Below are 25,052 nucleotides of genomic sequence, written 5' to 3'. Positions count from 1 at the left end.
TCCAGGGTCCCTTTCATCTGCATCCGCGGATCATTTTTTAATGAATGTCTCCAGCTCACAGCAGAAAGCCAGTGTTCTTTGCAAACGTCAACGACTGTGCCTGTCTTCGGGTCCTGGGCGCTAGAAAACCTGAGGCTCTATCCTTCCCTGCAAACGCATCTGTGCAGGCTGTGCCTCCCCTCAGATGCTCCACTGTAGAACCCGGAGAGACATCTCGCAGACCAGATCCCTCTCCAACCAAATCATCACAGCCCAGACTTCCATTTTATGAATGCACCGGTTGCTAAGTACTGATATTCTTTTGTTTCACTACTGATAATTCTATTTTTAAATCCTAATTCTTCATGCAAAGCAATAATTTTAAGGAGCGAAACGAGTCTATTACAGAAAAGAGAGACAGCGTTTCTGTTGTTTTGCGAGAGAGCATCGCAAAAGCTCTTAGAGAAATCGAGAAGAAAAAGCAGAAGAGAGCGCAAGAAGGAACTCACCTAATCGGAATACATATGGTTCATGGACAGGGAAGACCAATGGGCTCCCGACGATCCTCAACACTTTAATTTTGATTTAAAGACAGAGGATTTATGAATGAAACCTTTAAGCAGGGTCCACCCACCCCTAGCCTGAGCCACGTGATGCTAATCACACAACCCGGCTCTGGCAATCAGGCAGTGCGATTGGGCAGCGAAACACTGAAGGGTTATGGGATGGAAGCTAACAATGGGGAGAAAAAAAAGGAAAATGACGTAGACCGAGACCTGCATAGAATTCTGATGTATTACGTCATTAGTAAATGAGCGATGCCAGCGTCTCTACTGACGTGGGCCCTGGAGAGGAGGCAGGCAGCAACATCACCCCAACCTGGGCACAAGGACCACACCTCCTCTGGTTCTAGGACGAAAGGGGCGGCTGGCCGGCCCTATATTGTACGGGGACCATTGCATGAGCACACTGGGCTGAGCCCCCCAATCTCAGGATAGAGATAATCCCTCTGCTTCCTGCTTCAGTCCCCTCCTCCCAGCAGCATGAAAGGAACAAGAGGAGGGTGGGGGGGGGGCGACTCTGGAGCAGAGCAAAGCAAATATGAGCTATTCTGCTCCAGTCATTCAGGAACAGAAGGGGAAGGGTGATCCTGGAAGATACTTGACAGAGCAAGGAAAACCCACGCTGCTCCCTAAACCAGCCCCTCCCCTCCTCGTTCCTGTCAAGTGAACAGGAGGGGAGGGGGAGCTGGAGTGGACAGCAGGCGAGACAATTCAGTTTTTGTCTGCATATTTCTAATTTTGGTAATCTGTATTTCGTGAGGGTCCGTGTTCTGCATGTGACCAAGGTAAGGCATTGTACTATAATGTAGCTTTCTCGTGAGAATCTGTGACAATCCTGCTGTTCTGTTTTCCCAGTCGGAGGTGTATTAGTGTTAAGAGCCCAGTGGAATATTTTCATATAGGATAGTTGCTGTTTTGAATTTGGCAGTAAGTGCTGCTTTGATATAGCAGAGCTTGATAAGTGACTTTTTTTTTTTTGCATGGTTCTGTGTTACTTTTGAACATAAGAAATGAGTCAGATCAAGGTCCTTCATGCTCAGCATCAGGTCTCTGACAGTGGCCAATCCAGTTTGCAAGTACCTGGAAGGTCCCATAAAGTAGTCTAATTCCTTGTATTCACTCCCAGGGATTGCAATAGCTTTCATTAGTCTACCTGGCTAATAATGTGGCATGGGCTTTTCCTCCAGGAACTTGTTCAGACCTCTTTTAAACCTCGCTCTGCTAGTTGCCTTGATCACAAAGTTTTTGGCAGTGGAGGGAGATTCTGTCATGGTTACTGAAGTGACAAGGAATTTGAATTTTATTTCCTATGATGAGTAGTAAGGGGAAAAACATCCTAGTTCTGCTCAGCCAACCAGGCCAGCTAGAGATTTCAGGGTTCCTTCAACAAATGCATTATGGATTTCTTTTCAGTTATAAGTCTTAAGGTGATACATTCATCAGACACTGTGATTTGATTTCAGAAACATATCTGAATTGTGTATACAAACAAAACAAAGTTTAATACTTTAAAACATAATCTGATTTGTGTTGAGCATTACTCTCAGAAGGGTAGTAGTGGTGAGGTCATAACGACGAATGTAATTATCAATATCTCAGTGGGGAGGGGGCACAAGGCTGAATGTTAACCAAGGGTGCCTACTACCCTTGCACCAGCTCTGCCCATAGCACAAAGCCCTTAACATTGCTTGCACCAGCCCACGTAGGCTGGATGAAGGAAGAAGCCTCATGCTGAATTTGTATGGGCCTATGTGGGCCAGAGGATAGAGGCATGCCTGCATGGGCTGAAGAAAGGTGGCAACGTACTTTTGTAGGCCCATGTGGCTGCCCATCCGTCAGCTGGAGAAGCAGCATCAGGGGGAGAGTACTGGGGTAGGGGAGGAGAGAGAGTGTGATTGTCAGTAAGAAACACTGAAAGAGGACCCATCTGCAAACATTTGCCCAACACCTCTTAAGTGGTTAAAGTGGCCCCGTCTGGCTCCTCTTGGCCACTGCCTGGTGCCGGTTGTTCCTGCAGTACTTGCACACACTGCGGGTGCCTGAAGCAAGCCTCAGCTTCCTACAGGCGGTACTGCACTGATAGGGAGGCTGTGGAGACAGTTGGTGTTACGCCCGTCGGTCGCAGGTGGCTGCGACCTCTCATGCTCACCTCTTTTTTTCCCTGCACCGTCAATCCTAGGAAGAATGGCAGCCTCCGCCAGCCAATGCCAACCTCCCTGGTGTCCCCGGGACGGCGTGGGCGCTGCCGACCTTCATCTTGTTTCGGGAATCACCTAAGACACACGCACGCGCGCAAGTGCCTCCTTTGTTGTCATGGCGGGAACCTCGGGGGTGCCCCCTCCGGATGATGTCAACTCGCTGCTGAACTTAAGCTTACCGGCCCATTGCTTCTACGAGTTAGCAAGAAGTTCCCTCGTTGCTGAATCCATTCCATTCTTGGACTTCAGTTCCAGATTCTCTCTTGGCGTGTGGATGCTCTGGGTACCCGCTCCTCGGGGGCCCTTCCGTGTTCCTGGCTATCCGCTCCTCGGAGGGCCTTCCAGCCTTGGACTTCTACCTGTCCCGCTTCTCGGGACACTCTCCTAGAACTACCTCTTGTTGAGTACCTTACTACAGACTTCATCGATACCAGCTTACTGAAGCTCTGTACGGTGTACCCCATGCTCCAGGCCACTGCCGTCCCCTCTTCAGTAGAAGTTGTTCCTGTATACCCTGTGTTGCAGAGTAGTCCCGTTCCAGCTACGAGATCCACTTCCAGGTTCCTGCATCTCTGACTACCTCACTAGCACCATCTTCAGTACAGACATCCTCGGCTTACCCCGCTCTGCGGGCCACTACCGGACCTCTGCATCAGCGGCATCACCCTGGATATACCCCATTGCTCAGAACTGTATTTATTTGCATCTCCACTCAGCGGGCTCTGCCTTCCTTCCTCCATAATAAAGTCTCTGCCTAACAGCTGTGTCCTGCGCTGCTGAGACCGCGCCTGCTGACGGCGAGGCTCACGGGGATCCTCCTGTGGGCGGAGTCACCTCTCACCTCGGCCCAGGGTCCACATTCTTACAAAAACATAACAGGTGGTGTTTGAACCCTCAGGAAAATAGATGTATTAATCTACAAGTAGGGAAGAGAATAGCTATAGCAGCAAAACATATTGTATTCTGTTACCAATACCGAACATCACTAGAACCTGTGAATTGGTTATTGTCTTTTCTGTACTTTATACTTTTGTTTTATTATTATTACTATATATTTTGTCCATGAGCCTTCATTTGCAACTACCTGGGAATGCCTCCTCTCCATTATATTCTCTGTCAACTCATGGAACCCAGTCATTGCAGGTGACAGTCCTCGGCCACGTTCCATGCACCCACTGCGTCCTCCAAGCACTAACATTCCCTGCCCACTTCCACTCTCGGTTCTCCACAGCTCTCACACTGCCCACCCCTCTTCAGAGCTCTCAAACTCCATGTTCCCACTTGCAGCATAGTGGAGTTGTTGTCCTGAGGAGCTGAGGAGTAAGGCAATTACTACAGTCTTCTAAATTCATATAGCAGCGACAAGGGCGGCCAAAATGGGGTGGAGACTGTAGCAGAAGACTTACGAGGAGAGGCTGAAGGATATTGGATTCTGAAGACAGCCAATGCTGGGCCCTGACTTTTACAGCCTGGGGTACTGAGAGGCTGACATTGGGGATAAAGCTCTACAGCCAAGTCCATCAAGCAAAGAACTTTCAAACAGCATTGTTTGAATTATCAGGAAGGCTGCTCACCACGTAAAAATGTTGCAATAATTTTGTTATGGGTTTGACAGTTGCTTGCTTTTGCTGTCAGTATTACTATCCTTAACATAAGGCATGGGGGTAACCTGCGTGGAGTGACAGTTATTATCCTTAAGGCAGAGTGGCAGTTACTGCCCTTGGCGGACACTTGGGGGGGTAACCTGCGTGGAGTGACTGTTATTATCCTTAAGGCAGAGTGGCAGTTACTGCCCTTGGCGGACACTTGAGGGGGTAACCTGCATGGAGCGGCAGTTGCTGCCACGAGAAGCTTGCTGGGCAGACTGGATGGACCATTAGGGTCTTTTTCTGCCAACAATACTATGTTACCAATCCTTCTTCAAGAACAGAGCCAGCCCCGAGCTCTCTAGGAGACAATGCGAGGTATAAAGCCCGCTGCATTAGCAGTGCCATCAACCAGGGCTGACTGGAGATTTTGGCGCCCATAAGCAGGTCAGGATTCTCTCTAAGGAGCCTGAACAGCAGAAATTTCACTACCAGATGGCAAAGCGAGGGAGGGATTGCTCATCCAGGGTGCCACAGCGCTGCCTGCCCTGGGTAAGTGGGAGTCTCTCCTTGATCGGGTATTTGGCATCTTCAAATTCTGGCATCGTAAGCAGTAGCCTTTGCTGCGTACAACTAGATCTGTGCCTGCTAGCAGCAAGCCACCAAAAATAACAGATATATTTTCTAATACGTCTCTCTTCCTCTTCAGCTGGTCATCTGCATTATAAGAATCCCAAACCAGAACCAGTGATGCAGCAATATACTTTTATCCAAGAAGATGTGTTCATAGGTCACTCACGGAAGATAGAGAAAAGGCTTTTCTCTCCTTGACTATGAACATTTCTAGTCAATGGCACAGAAAAATACACTTTGCTCCCACTGAGAAAGCAGCTCCCTCTACTGGGAACCTATTTTATTTTGTGGTTTTTTGTTTTTTTTTAATAGATGTAATCTTCCTGCTTTGGCCATAGTCCAAACAGTATTATCATCCCCTCCCCCATATTGTAAAGGTTCTCATTCTCAGCCTAAAGGTCAAGAGGTATTGCTCTCAGTTCAGGGTTTAGATAGAACTTACACTTCATCTTAGCCAAAAATGGATAACAAACCATATGCATCAGGCTTTATTCTGCCAATACTGAATGTAATATTATTTTGTTAGTCCGCTTCCATTTGTACAAATAAATGTCAACAAACAAGTTGTTGAGGACATTCTAATCTATATTTTTGCTAAAACAGTGATTACTCCTACTCCTTTCCTCTGTCCATATTTAGGAGATATTCTTAGTCTGTTCAGATTCAACAGATCCCCAGAGAGCTAACAATCTAAGTTTGTACCTAAAACAATGGAGAGTGAAATGACTTGCACAACATCACAAGGAGCAGCAGGGGATTTAAACTCTGGCTTCCCTAATTCGTAGCCCCCTGCTCTAAGTACTAGGCTACTCCTCCACTTGTTTGTCCAGAAACACCAGTGTACATAAACTTTATAGTGTTCATTCAGGAAGAATGATCTGAAGAGAAAAGCATTCTATGACTATAACTGATGTTAAGCATTTTAGTTATACAGTGAAGAGGTTTTACTGTTCCTATGATTACCTAAATAATAAAGTACTGCAACTTCTGCAACCATATCACATCCGATCACAATGTTTAATCAACTCTTGTTTCTTAAGTTAGAACATAAGATATGCCATACTGGGTGAGACCAAGGGTCCTTAAAGCTCAGCATCCTGTTTCTAACAGTGGCCAATCCCAGTCACAAGTACCTGACATGTACCCCAACATTAAATAGATCTCAAGCTACTATTCCTTAGTGATTAAAAGCAGTTTATGGATTTTTCCTGTAGGAACTTATCCAAAACTTTTTAAACCCGGTTACACTAACTGTCGCAACCACATCCTCTATCAATGAATTCCAGAGCTTAACTATGTGCTGAGTGAAAAATAATTTTCTTCAATTTTTTTTAAATGAGCTACTTGCTAACTTCATGGCGTGCCCCCTAGTCCTTCTGAGAAAGTAAATTACCCATTTGTTCAATCCTTTCATGATTTTTTTAGATCTCTATCATATCCCCCCTTTAGTTGTCTGTTCTCCAAACTGAACAGCCCTAACATCTTTAGCCTTTCCTCACAGGGGAGCCATTCCATGCCCCTTAATTTGGTTGTCCTTCTCTGCACTTTCTCCAGTGCAACTATATCTTTTTTGAGATGTGGCAACTACAACTGCACACAGTATTCAAGGTGCGGTCTCACCATGGCAAGATACAGAGGCATTATGACATCTTCCATTTTATTTGCCATTCCCTTCCTAATAATTCCTAACATTTTTGACCGCCTCCAGCACACTGAACTGATGATTTCAATGTATTATCCACTATGACACCTAGATCTCTATCCTGGGTGATAACTCCGAAGATAGAACCTAACATCGTATAACAGCAAAGGGTTATTTTTCCCTATATGCATCACCTTGCACTTGTCCACATTAAATTTCATTTGCATTTGGAAACCCAATCTTCCAGTCTCACAAGGTCCTCCTGCAATTTATTACAATCCGCTTGAGATTTAATTACTCCGCATAATTTTGTATCATCTGGAAATTTCATCATCTCAGACTGGCTGTGGGGACACTAGAACCGCTTTGGGAAGACTTCTGGAAGTTATTTTCTTCTAGGAAACTTCCAGCATAATGTACAAGAGGAAGAGAAAAGTCAAGACTGAACTGTTTGTTTATTATCAGGTCATCTCACTACAACACTTGTACATAGGAGAGGCCGAGGCCTGCTTTTGCTTTCAGAATTTGTCCAGTCTCCATACATAACAAGAGACATCCCAACTCCCCTCTACCCTTAACATACGGCAAAACTAGCCTTCCCAAGAGCCCCCGCGCGCCTTCGCATGTCAGAAATTGTAATCGTGAGAACTCGCGCTCCCGTGTCTTCCCGCAGCTCCCGGTTTGTGTTCCGTCGTTTCTGGTTTGTATCCCGGCTCTAAGCCTCGTGACGTTCCGCCCCATTCGGTTTACGAACCGGCTGTAGGCCCCGTATCCTGACGCTTCCGGTTTGTGTCCCAGCCCTAAGCTCCGTGTTCTCCTGCGGCTTCCTGTTTGTGTCCTTGCTATAGGCCCCCGTGTATTCCGCGGTTTCCGGTCTGTGTCCTTGCAAATTGGTCTAATTTCCTTCCGCGGTTTCTATCTTGTGTCCTAGATTTAGGCCCGTCCTTCAGCCATTTCCGGTTTGTGGTCCTGGCTGTAGAGTCCGGCCCGCGTCCTCTTAGAGATTCCGGTTCGTTGGCTGGGTACAAGCCCCGTGTCCTCCTGTGGTTTCCTTGTCTTGTGTCACCGGCTATAAGCCCCGTGTTCTTCCGCCTCTTACTTGTGTCCCGGCTGTACGCCCCGTGTCCTTGCCAGCGCTTCCGGTGTGTGTCCCGTTTACCTTGCCATGCAGTCCCTTCGTCGCCTACTGTTGCTCCGCCGTGGCCTGTATCAGGCCCACCGCTGTTATGCCGAGGCTCCCTCTGCTGCTGCCGCCACGCAGATGGCGTTTACCTTCGCCTCACCCACCCAGGTAAGAGGAGGCTGCGAGGACTCAGAGAGAGAGAGAGAGACCCCGACCGATCCCCGAGTACGAGGAGGATCGGTAACGGCAAGATGGAGAAGTGGAGGAAGGAGGCCTGGCTGGAGATGAAAAAAGTCAGGGAGAGACGGTGGGGAAGGCGGTGAGGTGATAATGTGGTTGGAGAGAGCCAGGCACGGGGGAAATCTGGATCTCAGTTTATTGGCTTGTCTAAGGGGATTGTGTGCAAATGCTGCAGCCCTGGAGTTGGGGGTAAGGGAGGCTGCCCCGCCCATGTACATCGTATCTGTTAAGGAATAATAAAGGCGAATACCAAATCCCTTCTCTCATGGCCTAACAACCTCATGAATGAGCTGAGCTAAAAATGGGCAATTCTTCACCAGAGAGAGGGGAAAAAAGTGAAGGTGGAAGGAGATGCATCCACACAACAGACCCATACCTGATGTTGGGTGGGTCTGTTGTGTGGAAAAGTCTAGGGAGCTAAAAATCCTATAGTGCTCTAAAAAATAGGATTGGCATTTTCTGAGCTGTAAGCAAAGTTCATTTTAAGCCCATCACAGAGAAAGTAGCTGAAAGACAGATAATTTTAATGCAACAGTGATTGCCAAAGGTTTAACACAGGCCTTGACAATTGTTGCCACTGCTCACAGGTTTCACATGAGTGCTAGTTGGGCATTGTCTGTGTTACAATTTGTCCAGTATATGCACAGATTTTTTTTTTCAGTCAGTTTGTTCTGAGCAGTTGTCTCACTATTTCCTGGCAGTAGAATCTAGAACAAAAAGGAAGATCTATGTTGGGGAGGATCTCCAGCTTTTTTTTTTTGCCCTGTTTTGTTTCCTTGTAGGTGTACTACAGTGGTGCCAGTGTGAAACAGGTTGATGTTCCCACGATGACTGGTGCTTTTGGTATTCTTCCAGCTCATGTTCCCACACTGCAGGTCCTTCGACCTGGCATTGTAACTGTCTTCAGTGAGGATGGAACAGCAACCAAATACTTTGGTATGTAGATAGCAAGGGGAGCATTCATGCCCTGTGCTAATCAGCCCAGGCACTGTTAGCTGCTGTTTCCCGGATAGTTTCCAGTCACTCACAGCTCCTGAAGTCTCTTTTATACTTGTTTGTCTCAACACATGCCAAGACCACTATTTGTTGTATTTAGGTGCAATTTTTAGTAGCCTATGTTATGAAGTATTCATGTAACTTGTGTATCTGCAGACCTTGTAGCTAATTTAGAAAGAGAAACAACACAGGTAGATTCCCTTAGAAAATTGTCTACAAACTACATGGGAACAGATGTGCCTGAGTATTTTGCATCTGCTCTATCTGCAGGGGGAGGAATGGAGGCAAAACAATATGCAACACATTTGAAAATCCAAATGTACATTTGTTGTTTACTCCTCTGCTCTAATCACACCCTGTAAAAGCCTGAGGGTATTTTTAGACACTCTAATGGGGATGTTTTTTTATCGAGGGCGAGCTTGCTGCGTAACTACTCGTTATTCAGCTAAATCTGTTTGAAAATAACTCTATCTAAATTTTTCTAACCCCAGAAAGCACTTTCTGGGGTCACTCAGCTCTGAAATAATGTAGTGCTTTTGTGTACTGGTAGTCCATCTGCACTAGAGCTGATGTCGAGCTGAGGGCCAGACCTCCCAAAGGCATCTTCTAAGGGTTTACAACATTAGCAACAAAGGATATGGTAGTGACTAGTTGGCACAGCAAAGTGTGGGCCATTAAAAATGCCAAAACTTAATGTCAATCTTAATGCCCTAATAGAGGCCATACACTGCACCATCAGGCCGATACAGCCGGCATTTGGATGCGCGTTTTCGACACGCTAGCTTTACTCCTTATTCAATAAGGGGTAATAGCGCGTCCAAACCCCCCCCCCCGAGCCTAATAGCGCCCGCAACATGCAAATGCATGTTGATGGCCCTATTAGGTATTCCCACACGATTCAATAAGTAAAATGTGCAGCCAAGCCGCACATTTTACTTTCAGAAATTAGCGCCTACCCAAAGGTAGGCGCTAATTTCTCCAGGCACCGGGTAAGTGCACAGAAAAGCAGTAAAAAACTGCTTTTCTGTGCACCCTCCGACTTAATATCATGGCAATATTAAGTCTGAGGTCCCGAAAGTTAAAAAAAAAAAAAAAAAAAATTTTGAAATAGGCTCGCTGGTTGAAAACCGGATGCTCAATTTTGCCGGTGTCCACTTTCCGAATCCGTGGCTGTCAGCGGGCTTGAGAACCGACGCCGGCAAAATTGAGCGTCAGCTGTCAAACTCGCTGACAGCCGCCGCTCCTGTCCAAAAAGAGGCGCTAGGGACGCGCTAGTGTCCCTAGCGCCTCTTTTTACCGCCCGGCCTAATTTAAATAAATGTTTTTACTGTATCGCGCGCACAGGAGAGTGGGCGCTCTCCCGCGTTTTTTACTGCATCGGCCCGTAAGAAAATAAATGGAAAAGTTATAGCCTGATTTGTGAAATTTCAACTGCAAAGAGCAGCTCATGTTGATTTGTGGCACCCTAACCTGTTCCCAGCTGTCACCTAGGAGAAGGATCTTTTGCCTTTATCCACTTTGAATGATCTCTCCTCTCCCCCACTACACACCTGTTTATTTTGCAGTAAGCAGTGGCTCTGTGACTGTCAATGCAGACTCATCAGTGCAACTTCTGGCTGAAGAGGTAGCGACTCTCGATATGCTGGACAGCAACGTAAGTTTCATCTGTTCATACCATAGTATCACCAAAGTTACCTAAACATTTTATTTTTTGGCGTACCTTTGCCGTGGGGTAGACATATCATATCCAGACTCTCTGCAGCACACAGTTTCTCTTGACATAGAAAGCTGAAAACAAAGGAAAGGATTGAAAAGTAGTAAATGTTCCTTTGCTGACATTATCATGTGGTTTCTCTTTTGCTGAGCTGTTTCTTTACTGGTGTGTCCTGCTCATGTGAGGAAATTAATCTTTAATAATTGGTCCATTGAGGCATGGTAGTAGATGAGAGAGGCCCTGAAAATAATGGGGGTGCTGGAAGATGAGAGATTTAAAGACCATAGGGATGATTAGATATGTGAATGTGGAAAGCTGGGGAAGGGGAAAGGTTTGAATTTAGCTTCCTTGAAGTTGGATTTCAGAAATTTTTCTCATCTAACAGATTGCCAGAGCAAACCTGGAAAAGGCTCAGGCAGAGTTGCTGAGTGCGTCAGATGAGGCCAGCAAAGCTGAGGCTCTGATCCGGGTGGAAGCCAGTGAGGCCATTGTGAAGTCACTGGAGGGACTCTAGGTAAGCTACCAATGTTCCCTGTATGCAAGCGCGTACAATTAAAGGAAAATAAAATGCTGTTTCAAAGAACACTGCTCACAAATTTGTATACTAAGTTGCCTACAAAAATTATTTTTGTGCACTCAGCCTAAAAATCTTAGAATATAGTAAGCATCCAGTGTGTCAGAGCTTGAGAACAGGTTCTCTGAGTCACTCCCAGACTCGCTCTAAGAGGGAATAATGTGTTTGTCCCTGGTTCTGATCTCTATGTCTTCCACTCCAGCTAGATAACATGAGAACAAGTTAGAGTGAGTATTGCTACTCTTTTTTTTTTCTTTTTTTGATAACATTCCCTTTCCTTTCACATTTGTTTTAAAATCATGGATCTTGCCCATCTTTCCCGTCACTCCTGGCCTTTTTGTTCAAGGACCACCCCACCTGCTGCCCCTATAGTCCCTGTTACCCTGCATCTGTGGTCATTGGTTGCCGCCTCTTGCTCTTGTTACCACTGTCCAACCTGTTACCCTTTCCATCTCCTTGCATCTGTGGTTGTTAATTGCCCTCTTCACATCCTCACCTTTGGTTATCAGCCATTCTGCTGCCCCCTCCCTTTCTTTCCCCAGACCTGTTGTCACTGTTTGCTCTGCTGCTGTCCCCTCCCTGTTGTACCTGTGGTTGTCGGCTGCCTTTTCCTATTCTCCCCCCAGACATCTGGTTAGCAACCATTCTGCTGCCCTCCCCACCTCTTTATACCTGTGATTATCGTTGGTCCTTTCCTTCCTCTGGACCTGCGCTCAATGTTCACTCCACTATCCCCTGCACCTTTAGTCTTGTGATTTCTATTTTCACTTCTTTGGGCTTTCGTAGTTGCTTCCAGCTCTTCCTGTATGCGCTTGTGCACCTTTTAGTTCTTAGGCCTGGCATAGTTTACGAGCAGAAGTTGTAGCGAGAAATCAAATTTAAATGCAGTTGGGACAGATACAGAGGGCAATAGTAGAAACAGGTTTGAGAATTTGGGTAAAAGATATGAAGCAGGGAGAGCTGATGTTTAAAAAAGGGATCATTATCTTATCTACACAGAGTAGCAGAGAACCAGAAAGGAAAACATCTGGGCAGACTGGATGGGCCAGTTGGTTATCTATTGTTATCTGATATAGTCCCCTTGTGTATTTTCCCCATCTTACCCCTTGCTGAGAATCGCCTCTCCTCTCAAAAGTTCTCACTTATTAATGTTACCAGCAAGTGGATATTTGTATAGCTATAGTTCTGCATTTTGACAGGGCCGCCTTTGCTCTCAGAATAAGGAAGAGCTGTTCAGACTGCTGTAGCAGTGCTCTGCAGGTCTCTTCCCCACAGCTGTATACTATTCATGCCCATTGTGAGGACATGGAAAAACTCCTTCATCATAAGTCCTGCACTTGGTTTGGGTACAATTCTGGCAGAGCGCTAGAGGTAGTGTACTTGGATTTCAGTAAGTTGTTTTTTTTTTGACACTGTTCCACATTGGAGACTTATAAATAAATTGAACACCCTTGGTATGGGCCCTAGAGTGACTGACTGGGTTGGAAATTGACTGAGTGGGAGCTGACAAAGGGTAGTGGTAAATGGAGTTTTCTTCGAGGAAGGGTAGTGGTGTGCCTAAGGGATTGGTCCTTGGACCGGTTCTGTTCAAGATTTTAATGAGCAACATAGCAGAAAGCTTGTTGGGAAAGGTTTGCCTTTTTTGCTGATTGTACCAAAACCTGCAGCAAGGTGGACGGTCAGGAAGGTGTGGAAAACACGAGGAGGGATCTAGCAAAGCTCGAGGAATGGTCTAAGGTCCGGCAGCTAAGATTTAATGCTAAAAAATGCAGAGTAATGCATTTAGGATGCATAAAGCCAAGGGAAAGGTACAGTATTGGAGGTTGAAATTCTTCTAAGTATGAAGGAAAAGCAGGATCTAGGGTTGATTATGGCCAAACAGTTGGATAATGCAACAGCAAAAGCTGGAAAGATGCTTGTATGGGAAGAGGAGTGGTCAGCAGAAAAAGGGAGGTGATTATTGCCCCTGTATAGGCGCCTGGTGAGACCTCACTTGGACTCATGTGCACAATTCTGGAGACTGCACCAGAAGGATGGAGTTGATCCAGAGGGTGGCTACTAAAATGGTTGGTGCTCTTCATTTTGAAGCATATGGGGATAGACTTAAAAATCCAAACACATATTTTAAGATACCTAGGCACTTTATTATGCTCCACCGCGGAGGAAGGGTATATTCATTTTTGGTTGGCAACATTTGCACTTACTGGCATTGTATAAGTCTTTTCTATTTTCTTATCTTTTATTGAAGGGTGTACAGTTTTGTTTTCCTGTATTGCAATTGCATTCTACTTGTACGACCTTTGCCATTGCTGTATTGTTATTGTTATTATTTTTATCATGTGCTTTTGTTGCCTGTGTTGACCAAAAAAATTTAATAAAAATATAAATATCAAAAAAAAAATCCAAACACATACACTTTAGAAGAAAGGTAAGATAGGGGGGATATGATAGAGATACTTATTTATTTTATTTATTTAAAATATTTATACTCTGCTAGTTTAACAGTGTCATTTCAAGCAGATTACATACAAATATCTCAAAATGTTTCCATGCACAGGAGGTGGATCTCTTTCAGTGGAAAGGAGGTTCTAGTACAAGGAGTCATGGGATGAGGGTGAAAGGGGGTAGACTCAGGAGTAATCCTAGGAAATATTTCTTTACAGAGAGGGTGGAGGATGTGTGGAACAGCCTCCCAGTGGAGGTGGTAGAGACAAAAACAGAATCTGAATTCAAGAAAGCATGGGATAAATACAGGGGATCTCTAAGGGGGTGATGGGAATTAGAAAGCTAAATTAGTTTGGATGTATGGGGAGATTAGGTAGTCCATACAGTCTTTAACTGCCCTTAGTTTTCTCTGTTTCTATGTAGGTAAGTCTCTGCTATAGCTGGTGACTGCCACTAGGTGGCATGTGGCATCCATTCTCTTTTATAGAGGAGCACAGCAATTGTGACTGTCTTACACCAAGTAAAATATAACTTAGCTTCCTAAGCCACAAGTACATTTACCAGTATTCATGATCTGTTTCAGATTAAAAATTAAAGCTGATGAGTGCAACGGGTCAGTGACGAGGAAGTTTCAGAACAAGGGGTCATGATAGGAGGCTCAAAAGAGGTAACCTTAGGAGTAGCATGAGGAAATAGGAAATATTTCTTCACAGAGAGGGGGTGAATGCATTGAATGGCTTTCCAGAGGAGGTGTGTGGCAATAATAGTAACCGGATTCAAGAAAGTCTTGGCCAAGAACAAAGGATTCTTAGCTGTGGAGGAGTGAGAGGTAAAGCCTGGGCCAAGAACAGAGGATCCTTGGCTGTCTGTGGAGAGTGGGGTAAAGCCTGGCACGGGTACAGAGTACCCTTGGCTGTTTGGAGGAGTGAGAGGTAAAGCCTAGGAAAGGCATAGAGGATCCTTAAGAACATAAGGGCCATGTTGGGTCAGACCAAGATCCATCGAGCCCAGCAACCTGTCTCTTGACAGTAGCCAGTCTAGGTCACAAGTTCCCTTCGAATCCCCAATAGCTGATCTGTTCCTTTATTTCACCCCCAGGTTATAAGCACTGGCTTTCCCAAGTCTACCTGGCTAATAACTATTTATGGAGTTTTCCTTCAGGAACTTCTCCAGTTTTCTTTTGAACTCCTTATGTTAGTTGCTTTGACCAAGTCCTCTGGCAACAGATTCCATAGCTTGATTGTGTGCTGAGAAGAAAAATAATTCCTAAAATGTATTTTAAATCTACTCTTTGCTAGTTTCATGGACTGTCTCAAAGTGCTGTTTGAACGTGTAAATAACTGTTCCTTATTTACCCTTTCCACCCTACTCGTGATTTTATAAATTTCAATTATATCCTTATCTCTGCCAAAGAGCCCTAAGCTGTTTAGCCTTTCTCCGTAAGGGAGCTTTTCCATCCCCTTTATCAATTTTGTAGCCCCCTCTCTCTGTACATTTTCTAAGCCTGCAATGTCTTCATTGAGATGTGGCAATCAGAATTGCACTCAATACTCAAGACATAGTCGCACCATAGATCTAGGTAGGGGGATTATGATATTCTCAGTTTTGTTCTCTGTTCCTTTCCAAATGATTCCTAACATTCTATTTGTGGTTTTTGACCGCCACCACAGACTGAGCTGCAGATTTCAAGGTATTGTCCACGAGGTCTGTGAAGTCTTTTTCCTGGGTGGCGACACGAAACCCAGCATCGTGTACCTGTAGTTGGGATTATTTTTCCCTCTTACTTTGCACTTGTTCACATTAAATTGCATCTGGCATTTAGAAGACCTGCCTCCTAATCTCACAAAGTGCTTCTGCAGTTGTTCACAACCTGCTCTTTTAATGATTTGAAACAATTTTGTCATCTGCAAATAAGAACATAAGAACATGCCATGCTGGGTCAGACCAAGGGTCCATCAAGCCCAGCATCCTGTTTCCAACAGAGGCCAAAACCAGGCCACAAGAACCTGGCAATTACCCAGTCACTCATCGTTCCTTTCTCCAGATTGTTTATGAATATGCACAGGTCCCAATACAAATCCCTGGGGCAATCCACCAACAACCGTTTCCCATTGAGAAAGCTGACCGTTTAATCCTACCCTCTGTTTCCTGTCTTTTATCCAGTTACCAATCCACAACAGGACACTGTCTCTGATCCCACAATCTCCCAATTTCCTGAGGAGTCTCTCATGAAGGACTGTCACCTGCCTTCTGAAAATACAAATACACTATATCAACCGGCTCACCTTTGGCTGCACGTTTATTTACACCCTCAAAAGATAATCTAGTAAACTGATAAAGCAGGACTTCCCTTTGCAAACACCATGTTGACTCTTCCCCATTAAACCTTGTCTGTGTGGTCAGTAATTTTGTTTTTAAGACTAGCTTAACCATTATGCCTGGCACTGACGTCAGGCTCGCTGCTCTGTGGCTTTCTGGACCACCCCTGAAGCTCTTTTTAAAAACTGGTGTCGCATTGGCCACCCTTCAGTCTTCTGTTACCGTAGCTGTTTTAAATGATAGCTTGTACATCACCAGAAACAGTTTTGCAGTTTCGCTTTTGAGTTCCTTCTGGTGTGAATATCATCTGGTCCCGGTAACTTGCTATTCTTTAGTCTGTCAATCTGAATTTTTATGACCACCTCCTGTTTCACAGTGATTCCATCTAGTCGGTCAGTTATCGCCATTTAAAAAAAAAAAAAAAAAGTTTCAGGTGTGTGTGTAACCCCATCCTCCTCCTCCTCAGTAAAGACAGGGCAAAACAATTCATTTACTTTTTCTGCTATTTCCTTGTCCTTCTGATCACCCCTTGGGTGTGCCGAGAAGAAAAATAATTCCCAAAGTGTATAGGAATTTTTGCTTTGAACTTATTTGTAAAAGGTCTTTATCACTTGCTTTTACCTCTTTTCAAATTCACTTAGCCTGCTTAATTACTTTTACATCTAACTTCCCAGTGCTCATGCTCTTTCTTGTTTTCCTCATTTGGGTCTGCTTTCCATTTCTTGAACGATGCCCTTTTGGATTTAATTGCCTCTTTGACCTCAATATTTATTTGTTTATCTATTTATTGGTTTTTATATACCGGTGTTCAATATAGAATATCACATCGGTTTACATTGCAGCTGTGTTCAAGAAGTTGTGGTCGTCTTGTACATTATAACATCATCAAGTTCTTATTTAACATTGTGTTTGTAACTGCATTATAACTTCAGAAAATATGTATTGAGCATTGTAATTAACTCTATCACATCGTATTTAGTTCAATATTAAAGCACACTGGCAGTCGTTTGTTTTCCTTCAACCTTTTTTCATGCACAGAACACATTTTATATCGGCCTCGAGTATGGTAATTTTAAACAGTGTGGCCATGCTTCCTGCCAGGTTTGCTCCTTTCAGTTTTGTTTTTCTAACAAATATGTCAATTTTTTATAGTCTAATGCTATGGCGGTAGTTTTCCTTAGTATTCGCCCTCCAGTGACTGTCAAATTTTATTACGCTATGATCACTGTTGCCAAGTGCATCCACCACTTTTATCTTCTGCCTGCCACTGAGCACTAGATCTAATATAGTTCCTGCTCTCGTTGGTTCTGTACGAAGCAGTCGTTGATGGCATCTAGGAACTTTACCTCCCTTTCACGTCCTGATGTGACATTTAGCCAAGTCTTCCGTTGTTATTGTGTTGCCCGTTTTACTAGCCTCTTGGATCTGTTAAGTATTCTGCAGTCTTGTTTCCTCATCCTGGCCAGGCAGGTGATAATAAATCCCCACTACTATACTCTTCCCTTTTACCCTTGGACTCTCTATCCATAAGGATGCCATAGTGCAGTTTGTTTCCTGCAAAACTTTTATCTTGCTTGACTCTGTGCCATCCTTAACATATATTGCTACCCACGCCAGCAGTTTTATCTGCTCTGTCATGGCAATATTGTTTGTGCCCTGGTATCAGTTTCCATTGGTTATCCTCCTTCCACCAGGTCTCCGAGATGCCTATTATGTCTATTTCTTCCTTTAGCACCATGCGTTCTAACTCTCCAGCCTTACTTCTCAGATTTTTAGCATTTGCATGCAGACATTTTAAAGTAGTTTTATTTATATTTTTATGTGTACTCATAGCCTGCTTATTATCAGGTAATACAGGCAGTTTAGGGTCATTTTTATCTGCGTGCTCTGTATTTAAAATCATCTGCGGGGTTTTTTCACCTTTTACAAAATTCCCGATAGAGAGCTGGTTCTAACATACTTGGTTTGCCACTGTCCTTTGAAGATATCTCCCTCCAAACCACGTGCTGCTGAGTGACTGTCAGCTTTCTTCCATGGGGGAGTGAAGGGTGAAGACTAGGATAAGAGACAGAGGATTCTTAGCTGTGGGAGGGAAGTGAGGGATAAAGCCTGGGTCAGACACAGAGCTTTCTTTTCTTTTCTTTTTTTTATTAAATGTTTAATACACAATGAGAGTATTACAATGTCACAAAGCAGTCATCGTTTTTCCAAGTTACATCCATTATTTGTGTTAGTATCATCCTGATTATATCGGTTACATTATTGTAACAAACATGAGTTTATAATAAACGTAAGTGTGGCAAATAAAAAGTGAATCTTGTATTCAGTTCTATGTCCCACCTCCGTGATGATGCCCCCGCACCCTCCCACGAGGTGCCTATTGGGATATCTAGTTTTCATTCGGTTGGCCTTATGAATGTGTGGGCTTAGGCTCAGTAGGTTTTGATACCTCAGCCTAGGTCTTTTGCCATTCAGTATATGTGATGCCCATGTCCTTTTGAATTTCGGGAGTTTGAGCGGTCAGTCAATACATAGTATAAGGTTTAGCTAGGCTGATTTTAATGTAAACGTTCTGATGTGTCTCAGGTTTTACGCCACCGGGCCGCAAGTTCGCAGTGTGCTGCCGCCGTAATGATTTGTATCAATTGGCAGGTTCTCTTGACTAGCGTGCATATAATCTATGGAAAGCAGAAGAGCTCTTGGGTTCCTTTCGATCTTACACCCCGTGACTTCTAAAATCAACCAGAGGATCAGATTCCAGTATTCTACTTCTTTGGCAGAAGAAGTGTCCCCTCCTTCCCACACTGGCACCAGCATCGCCCGTCAGAGCCTGGGAACATCTTGCCTAGTTTTCGGGGGCCGAGGTACCACCGATACAGCAGTTTAGAGCCATTCTCAGTGACTCCTGATGACACCAGGCTTTTATAGCAAAGGTCCCAGTCCGATAAATCTAGCTCTGCATTCATGGCCCTTTCCCGTGACAGAGCGTGTCGTGGTTTGGAGGCCTCCTCACCTATCAAGAGTTGGTATAATTTAGATATCGTTTTGATCATGTTATCTGCTTTAGAGCAGATGACTTCAAATTTTAGATGTTCTCCTTTGGAGCATTTGTGGGATTCCCCTCAATCTTAGAAATTAGTACAGTTGAGTTTAGGCGAAACTGTCTCTCTCTTCTAGCGGGTATAGCTAAGATGCCTTCTCGAATGAGTGTATGGATTTCCCATCCCAAGGCGGCTCTACCCTTACTATACATACTCGCCTCCAAAATGCTATGGTAGCGCTCTCCACCCCTGGGGGAATAGTTTAATAAATAGGAACCTTAAGCGGGGCCATGGGGTCTGTTCTCTTATCAATGGTTTTCCGTGTTGTGTCCATATTGTAAATGTGGCTTGAGAGAATGGAGATACATTTTTGTGAGATAATTAGGGGGTTGTCTGCAATCCAGACTAGCTCCTCTGTGGGGGTGAGGCCTATAATATCCTGTTCCATCACCATCCACAGCTTAACAGGTGGATTTTCCATGCCAGGAGATCACTGCTCACAATTGAGATGCGGCATAGTAACGGGCCAGGTCCCCCTCTGTCGTTTAGGACGGAAGAGGACTGCTCTGGCCACTCTCAGTGGCCACCATTTCCAGATGAATCAGAGTAGCTTCCTCTGCCAGTCCCTTAAAGGTTTGAGGTGCATGTTTGTTTTATAGGGAGTGTCTGGAAAAGATAACAGAGTTGGAGCAGAATGTATGTCTAGATGGTATGTACCCTACCCAACCAGGATAACTGTAGCCGTTCCCATTTCTCCAGCTCTGCAGTTACTTCTCTTATAAGAGGCCCATAGTTAGTTAATATTGAATATCTTCCTCAAGTCTGATCCCAGACTTATCCCTAGATATTTTATATCTTTGCTTTCCCATTTAAAGGGTAGCTTTGATTTAATGTCCAACGCCACCTCAATCCCCAGGGATAGATTTAAAATTTCTGACTTCTCTGCATTTACTTTAACGCCTGATTATTTTCCTGCATTGCCGAACCTCCTTTAGTAAAGGGGAGAAGGATCTTGTTGGGTCTGTGATTGTGAATAAGAGGTCATCTTGTTGTATGAGTGTGAGCCTATGCAGGCCCAGGTGATCTCACCGTTGGCTCTAATTTGTGCAGCAACAGGTTCTAGTGAGAGTGCAAAAAGCAAGGGGGGGTGGGGGCGTCAACGGGCAATCCCTGTCTCGTTCCCCGACTAACCTCGAATAGCTCCAAGTACCCCCCCCCCCCCCATTGACACGAATGCTTGCTTTTGGGTGATTGTATCGAGCCTTCACCCACGTTAAGAAGCGAGGCCCCAAGCCAAAGCCAAATTTGTGGAGGACCTGAAATAAATAGGCCCAGTGCACCCTATCAAACGTTTTGTTTTTTTTCTGCATCAACTGTCGGTAAGACTGCTGATGTTTTTCACTTTCTGTACCCACCACATAGTTTTACGACTTTGTGAACATTGTCTGCGCCCCGTCTTCCCGGTATAAATCCCGACTGATCCCCATGGGTAAGATTAGGGGCCACTAAGCTTAAACGCTGTGCTAGGATCTTGAGATCAGTATTGATTGATGAAATGGGTCTATAAGACCCACCCAGTGTGGGATCGTGTCCTCCTTTGGCTGTCACAGTGATGCCAGCTACATTGGCGCCTGTGGGCAGGTGGCCTCCCTCTCTGATAGTTGAACATTGACGTGAGGGGGGTCCTAACAGTTGCCCGTTTACAGGATTTATAAAATCTAGCTGTGTACCCATCTAGTCACTTTGAGTTCTGTAATAGCTTCTAGTGCCTCTTTTTTTCCCCCCTCATTTTGGCATTGAGGTGTGCCCTTTTCTCCTCTGGGAGGTATGGTAGAGCGATACCCACAATATAGCTCTCTATGTCTTCCTCCCTGATGGAGGTATCAGCAGAATACAGCTCTTCATAGAATTGGGCGAATCCTTTAGAGATATCAGAAGTTCCCTTCTCTGTTCTTAATTTCGAGGACCTGATTTTGCAGACATTGTTTTTTGAGTCGCCTAAGCCAACAGTCTGCAGTTTTATTGTCAAATTTGAAGCATTTTTGTTTAGTCCTTTCTAACTGAAAGGCCCTCAGCTCTAGTCTTGTCTCTTCGAGAAGAGGAAAGGCTGGTGCTGTCTCCCGCTCTTTTATGTTTGATTCCCAGTCTCCCAATGCATGTCAGTAGTTGCACTCTGGTCTGTTCTTTATCTTGTTTTTAGATATGAGGCCCTAGAAATCAATTTTCCCCTGATAACCGCTTTTAACCCTCCCATATCAGTGTAGGGCTAACTTCCCCCGTCTCGTTAATAACGAGGTAGTCTTCAGTGTCTTCTAGTAGGTTGTCAGTGAAGGTCTCGTCGGTGACTAGGTTTTCATGAAGTCTCCAGAAGGATCGTCTGAGTGGTTCCCTGCCTACCTTCAGTCCAGGTTATGTTTCCGATGCCCGTGTCGCGTATCTTGCCCACTACTCTTTTATCCGTTAGAAAGTAGGCTATTCTGGAGTAGGATTTGTGGGGTTGTGAGTAAAAAGGTGTTGTCCCTTGCTGCGGGGTTTCTTAATCGCCATGCATCTGCTAGGACCCAGGTGACTTTATCAGGCTACGTCTCTGTGTCTTTGAAGTACCAAGACCCCTCTGTGGAATTGTCCAGGAAAGGGTTAACATGTCAAGTTGAAGTCGCCCCCCCCCCATTATGATGTGTCCCTTCTGCCCACCCTGACAGTGTAGTGGATAAGGATTGTAAGTAGTTCCCCCCTGTTTAGAATTTGGACTGTATATATTAATCAGTGTGAATAATTCACCATATATTAGCAGCTTTTAGAATCAGAAATCTCCCGTGTATGTCTAATAGCTTTAACGTCGACTATTAAATTACTGGCAAACAAGAATACCTACTCCTCCACATTTGCACTCCTTAGTTGCTGAGGAGAAATATTGTTTTGGGTATTTTCTGTAATGCATTAGCGCAGAGCGTCGCGCCTTGAGATGGGGTTCTTGGCGGAAAATGTTAGCATTTTTTGACTCTGCTTCCTTGCTGTGTTTAAGCCTTTCACATTTAGTGATCATATTTTTAGCCCTCCCACTTTAAGGCCTACTCTCTCTCAACTTCCCTCTTCCCGGCATCCCTGGGCTTACTTAGGCAATAGACCCCTGATAGATTAGACACCGTGGTACCCCCATGCCTCTTCAATTCTTGGCAATCATATACAAGTAAACAGGCCCTCGTCGAGTTGGTGAGAGGTTTTCTTTCCTTCTGTAGGGCAGCTGTGTTTACAGCTTGTTCTTCTAGCCGAGATTCTGCTTCCTCTAGGCAGTGTCCCAGCGTTGCTATTTCTCCCTTCACTTCTTCACTGATCCGCTCTCCGACCTCGGAGGGGAGAGATGCCGTATCTTGCCGCACTTCGGCGACCCGGCACAGGAAGTAGGCTCTTGTCGGCAAGCTGCTGCCTTCCACTTCTCCGTCACCTTTCTCATTTTTCCTTATTCACTGCCGCCATGCGCTCTTCTTCCTCCGCCCTTTTCTGCTCCAGAACGTCGCGAGTTTCCCCGCTAGCAAACGAGAATCGCTGCAGGTTCGTTTTGGGTTTGTTTTTTTTTGATCGCCGCCATCCAGGATGTGTCCGGTCGGGTGCACATTTGCTGGGATTTTTTTTTTTCCTGGCCGGTGTGTGCCGCGATTGGAGCTGATAGCGCGGTGGAGATTCGGAGGCCCCGGGCTTAGGCGTCCATCACGGTGGATGACGTCACTTCCTCCAGACAGAGGTTTCTTGGCTGTGGGAGGGAGGTGAGGGGGTAGAGCCTGAGTCAGGCACAGAAGATCCCTGGAGGTGGAAATGTGAGGGTAGAGCTGACATCGGGCAAGGAAGGAAAGCGCATCCAGAGGCATGGCTTTGGGAATACTTTCCTATAAATCCGTGGTGGGGTGTGTGTAGCTGTTGGTTGGGGTAGTGATGGGGGGGGGGGAGGATGTCTTTGTGAGTGGGGATGAGTGTGGGTGGTAGAGACGTGTTTGGCAATGAGTATGTAGGGATTGTAGGGCTATGTTTTGTATGTGGAGGTCTCTGGGGTGTGTTTGGGTGGAAAGAGTTTGTGTGTGGGTGGGTGGGTCCTCGGCTCTCTGCCTCTGTTGCTCTGTGCAAAGTACTGGTAGAGGGGAGGGGGTATTTGGAAGGAACGCTGGTCAGCATTCAAACAGTTTGTACAGCTCTATAGGGATTTCCTTTGGAGACTTGATTCCCTGATATTTCTCTTTTTTTTTTTTTTTTAATTCATCCAAGATTTCCACATTTTCTTCCTGTATGCCAAATTTTGTGAATTTCCAGTCCTTTTTTGGAGAGTTGTTATGCTGACAGATGGATGGATGGCCATTGATCTTGTTTACATAATTCTTTCCAACATTTAATGTGTGGGAAAGCCTAAAACTGGGGATGAATTGACATAAGTGTGAAACTTTTGAGCATGGTTCCAAGTGTGTAGATTTCTACCTTAGCTATCCTCCATTCAAGCACATTTCATATCCATTCATAATTCCATCATCTTTAAATTACAGACGGCCTCTCAAAAGTCAGAGCACATCTCGTGTTCATTGAGCTCAAAAAAGATATTATTGCGATGGAGAAGGTACAGAGAAGGGCGACCAAAATGATAAAGGGGATGAAACAGCTCCCCTATGAGGAAAGACTAAAGAGTTAGGGCTGTTCAGCTTGGAGAAGAGATGGCTGAGGGGGGATTTGATAGAGGTCTTTAAGATCATGAGAGGTCTTGAACGAGTAAATGTGAATCGGTTATTTACTCTTTTTAGTAATAGAAGGACTAGGGGGCATTCCATGAAGTTAGCATGTGGCACATTTAAGACTAATCGGAGAAAGTTCTTTTTCACTCAACGCACAATTAAACGCTGGAATTTGTTGCCAGAGGATGTGGTTAGTGCAGTTAATGTAGCTGGGTTTAAAAAAGGATTGGATAAGTTCTTGGAGGAGAAGTCCATTACCTGCTATTAAGTTCACTTAGAGAATAGCCACTGCCATTAGCAATGATAACATGGAATAGACTTAGTTTTTGGGTACTTGCCAGGTTCTTATGGCCTGGATTGGCCACTGTTGGAAACAGGATGCTAGGCTTGATGGATCCTTGGTCTGACCCAGTATGGCATGCTCTTATGGTCTTATGTTCTTATCATACAGTCTTAAGGAGCTTCCTTAGGAAGTGTAAACATCAATGGGAAAACAGGTTTATAGGAGGATGTGATTTGTCCAGAGAAAGGTGGGGACTAGGAAAGAAGCACCGCTTTGGGGGGGAGGGGCACTGAGGCTAAAATCACAAAATGTATTTACTTATTAACAAAAATGTCTATACCGCAGCATTACCACTCTCGTGTTTGCAGCGGTGAACACCACCAACTTATACAGTGTCTAAAATACAATCCTGAAACACCAATTTAGATTGTTTTATGTAATTTCTTTTGCAGGAATTCGCTCATCTTGATGGTCTGCTTCCCTTCCTCCTTTGTACAGATTCCAGGGATGAACCATCGGGTGTCCGATAACTTTCCACAAATAATAAAAAAAAAAAAAAAAAAGGACCCAGAATTGATTTTCGGTGTCTGCCTTTGTGCTGAGCTGCGTGGGTACCAGTAGAACTGTGCTCATGGCTGGTTCTGCTTTTTCCTGCTGCTGTGCTTAACAGAAGCACAAGGGGCGCCTGTTCCCCGTGGATTCTTCCACCGTAGGAGACAGAGATTATTGGGGGGGGGGGGGGGGAACCTTGTGCCAATCCGAGTGTCTCCTCTGGCGTTGTGTGTGCTTGTGTGTGTGTGGGGGGGGGGGGGGCGGGCGGCCCCCCTCCAGATTCTCCTGATGACGATGCCTGCTGTTACCATGGGGGTAGAGGATGGGGCTGTACCTCGGAGGGACTGAGCCTATAGAAAGAGGCGGTGGTGAGTTGTAAAGATGCGACCAGGAAGACGGGGGAGAGGGTTGGGCGGTGGCGCCCCAGTGTCATCCCCCCGTTCTCAGGCTGG

The 25,052-nt window shown here is 45.1% G+C and overlaps 1 protein-coding gene across 1 annotated transcript; it reads left to right on the top strand.

Moving 5' to 3' along the window:
- Positions 1-7,509: 7,509 nt before the first annotated feature.
- On the top strand, positions 7,510-24,611 carry LOC115097678 (ATP synthase subunit delta, mitochondrial-like). Its single transcript, XM_029613623.1, has 5 exons — positions 7,510-7,892; positions 8,747-8,900; positions 10,526-10,614; positions 11,060-11,188; positions 24,501-24,611. The coding sequence occupies exons 1-4, from the start codon at positions 7,767-7,769 to the stop codon at positions 11,186-11,188; spliced, it is 498 nt and encodes a 165-aa protein (XP_029469483.1). The 5' UTR covers positions 7,510-7,766; the 3' UTR covers positions 24,501-24,611.
- The last annotated feature ends 441 nt before the right edge of the window (positions 24,612-25,052 follow it).

The sequence above is a fragment of the Rhinatrema bivittatum genome, chromosome 8 (genome assembly GCF_901001135.1).
Source record: "Rhinatrema bivittatum chromosome 8, aRhiBiv1.1, whole genome shotgun sequence".
Lineage (NCBI taxonomy): Eukaryota > Metazoa > Chordata > Amphibia > Gymnophiona > Rhinatrematidae > Rhinatrema > Rhinatrema bivittatum.
The sequence above is the reverse complement of the archived record's forward strand: the minus strand, read 5'-3'. Positions and strand labels throughout refer to the sequence as shown.

Excerpts from the sequence above, each read along its gene's own strand:
- LOC115097678 (XM_029613623.1), top strand. The coding sequence starts at position 7,767 with ATGCAGTCCCTTCGTCGCCTACTGTTGCTCCGCCGTGGCCTGTATCAG. Across the intron at positions 8,901-10,525 it reads AACAGCAACCAAATACTTTG|TAAGCAGTGGCTCTGTGACT; the intron begins GTATGTAGATAG and ends TTTATTTTGCAG. Across the intron at positions 10,615-11,059 it reads TCGATATGCTGGACAGCAAC|ATTGCCAGAGCAAACCTGGA; the intron begins GTAAGTTTCATC and ends CTCATCTAACAG.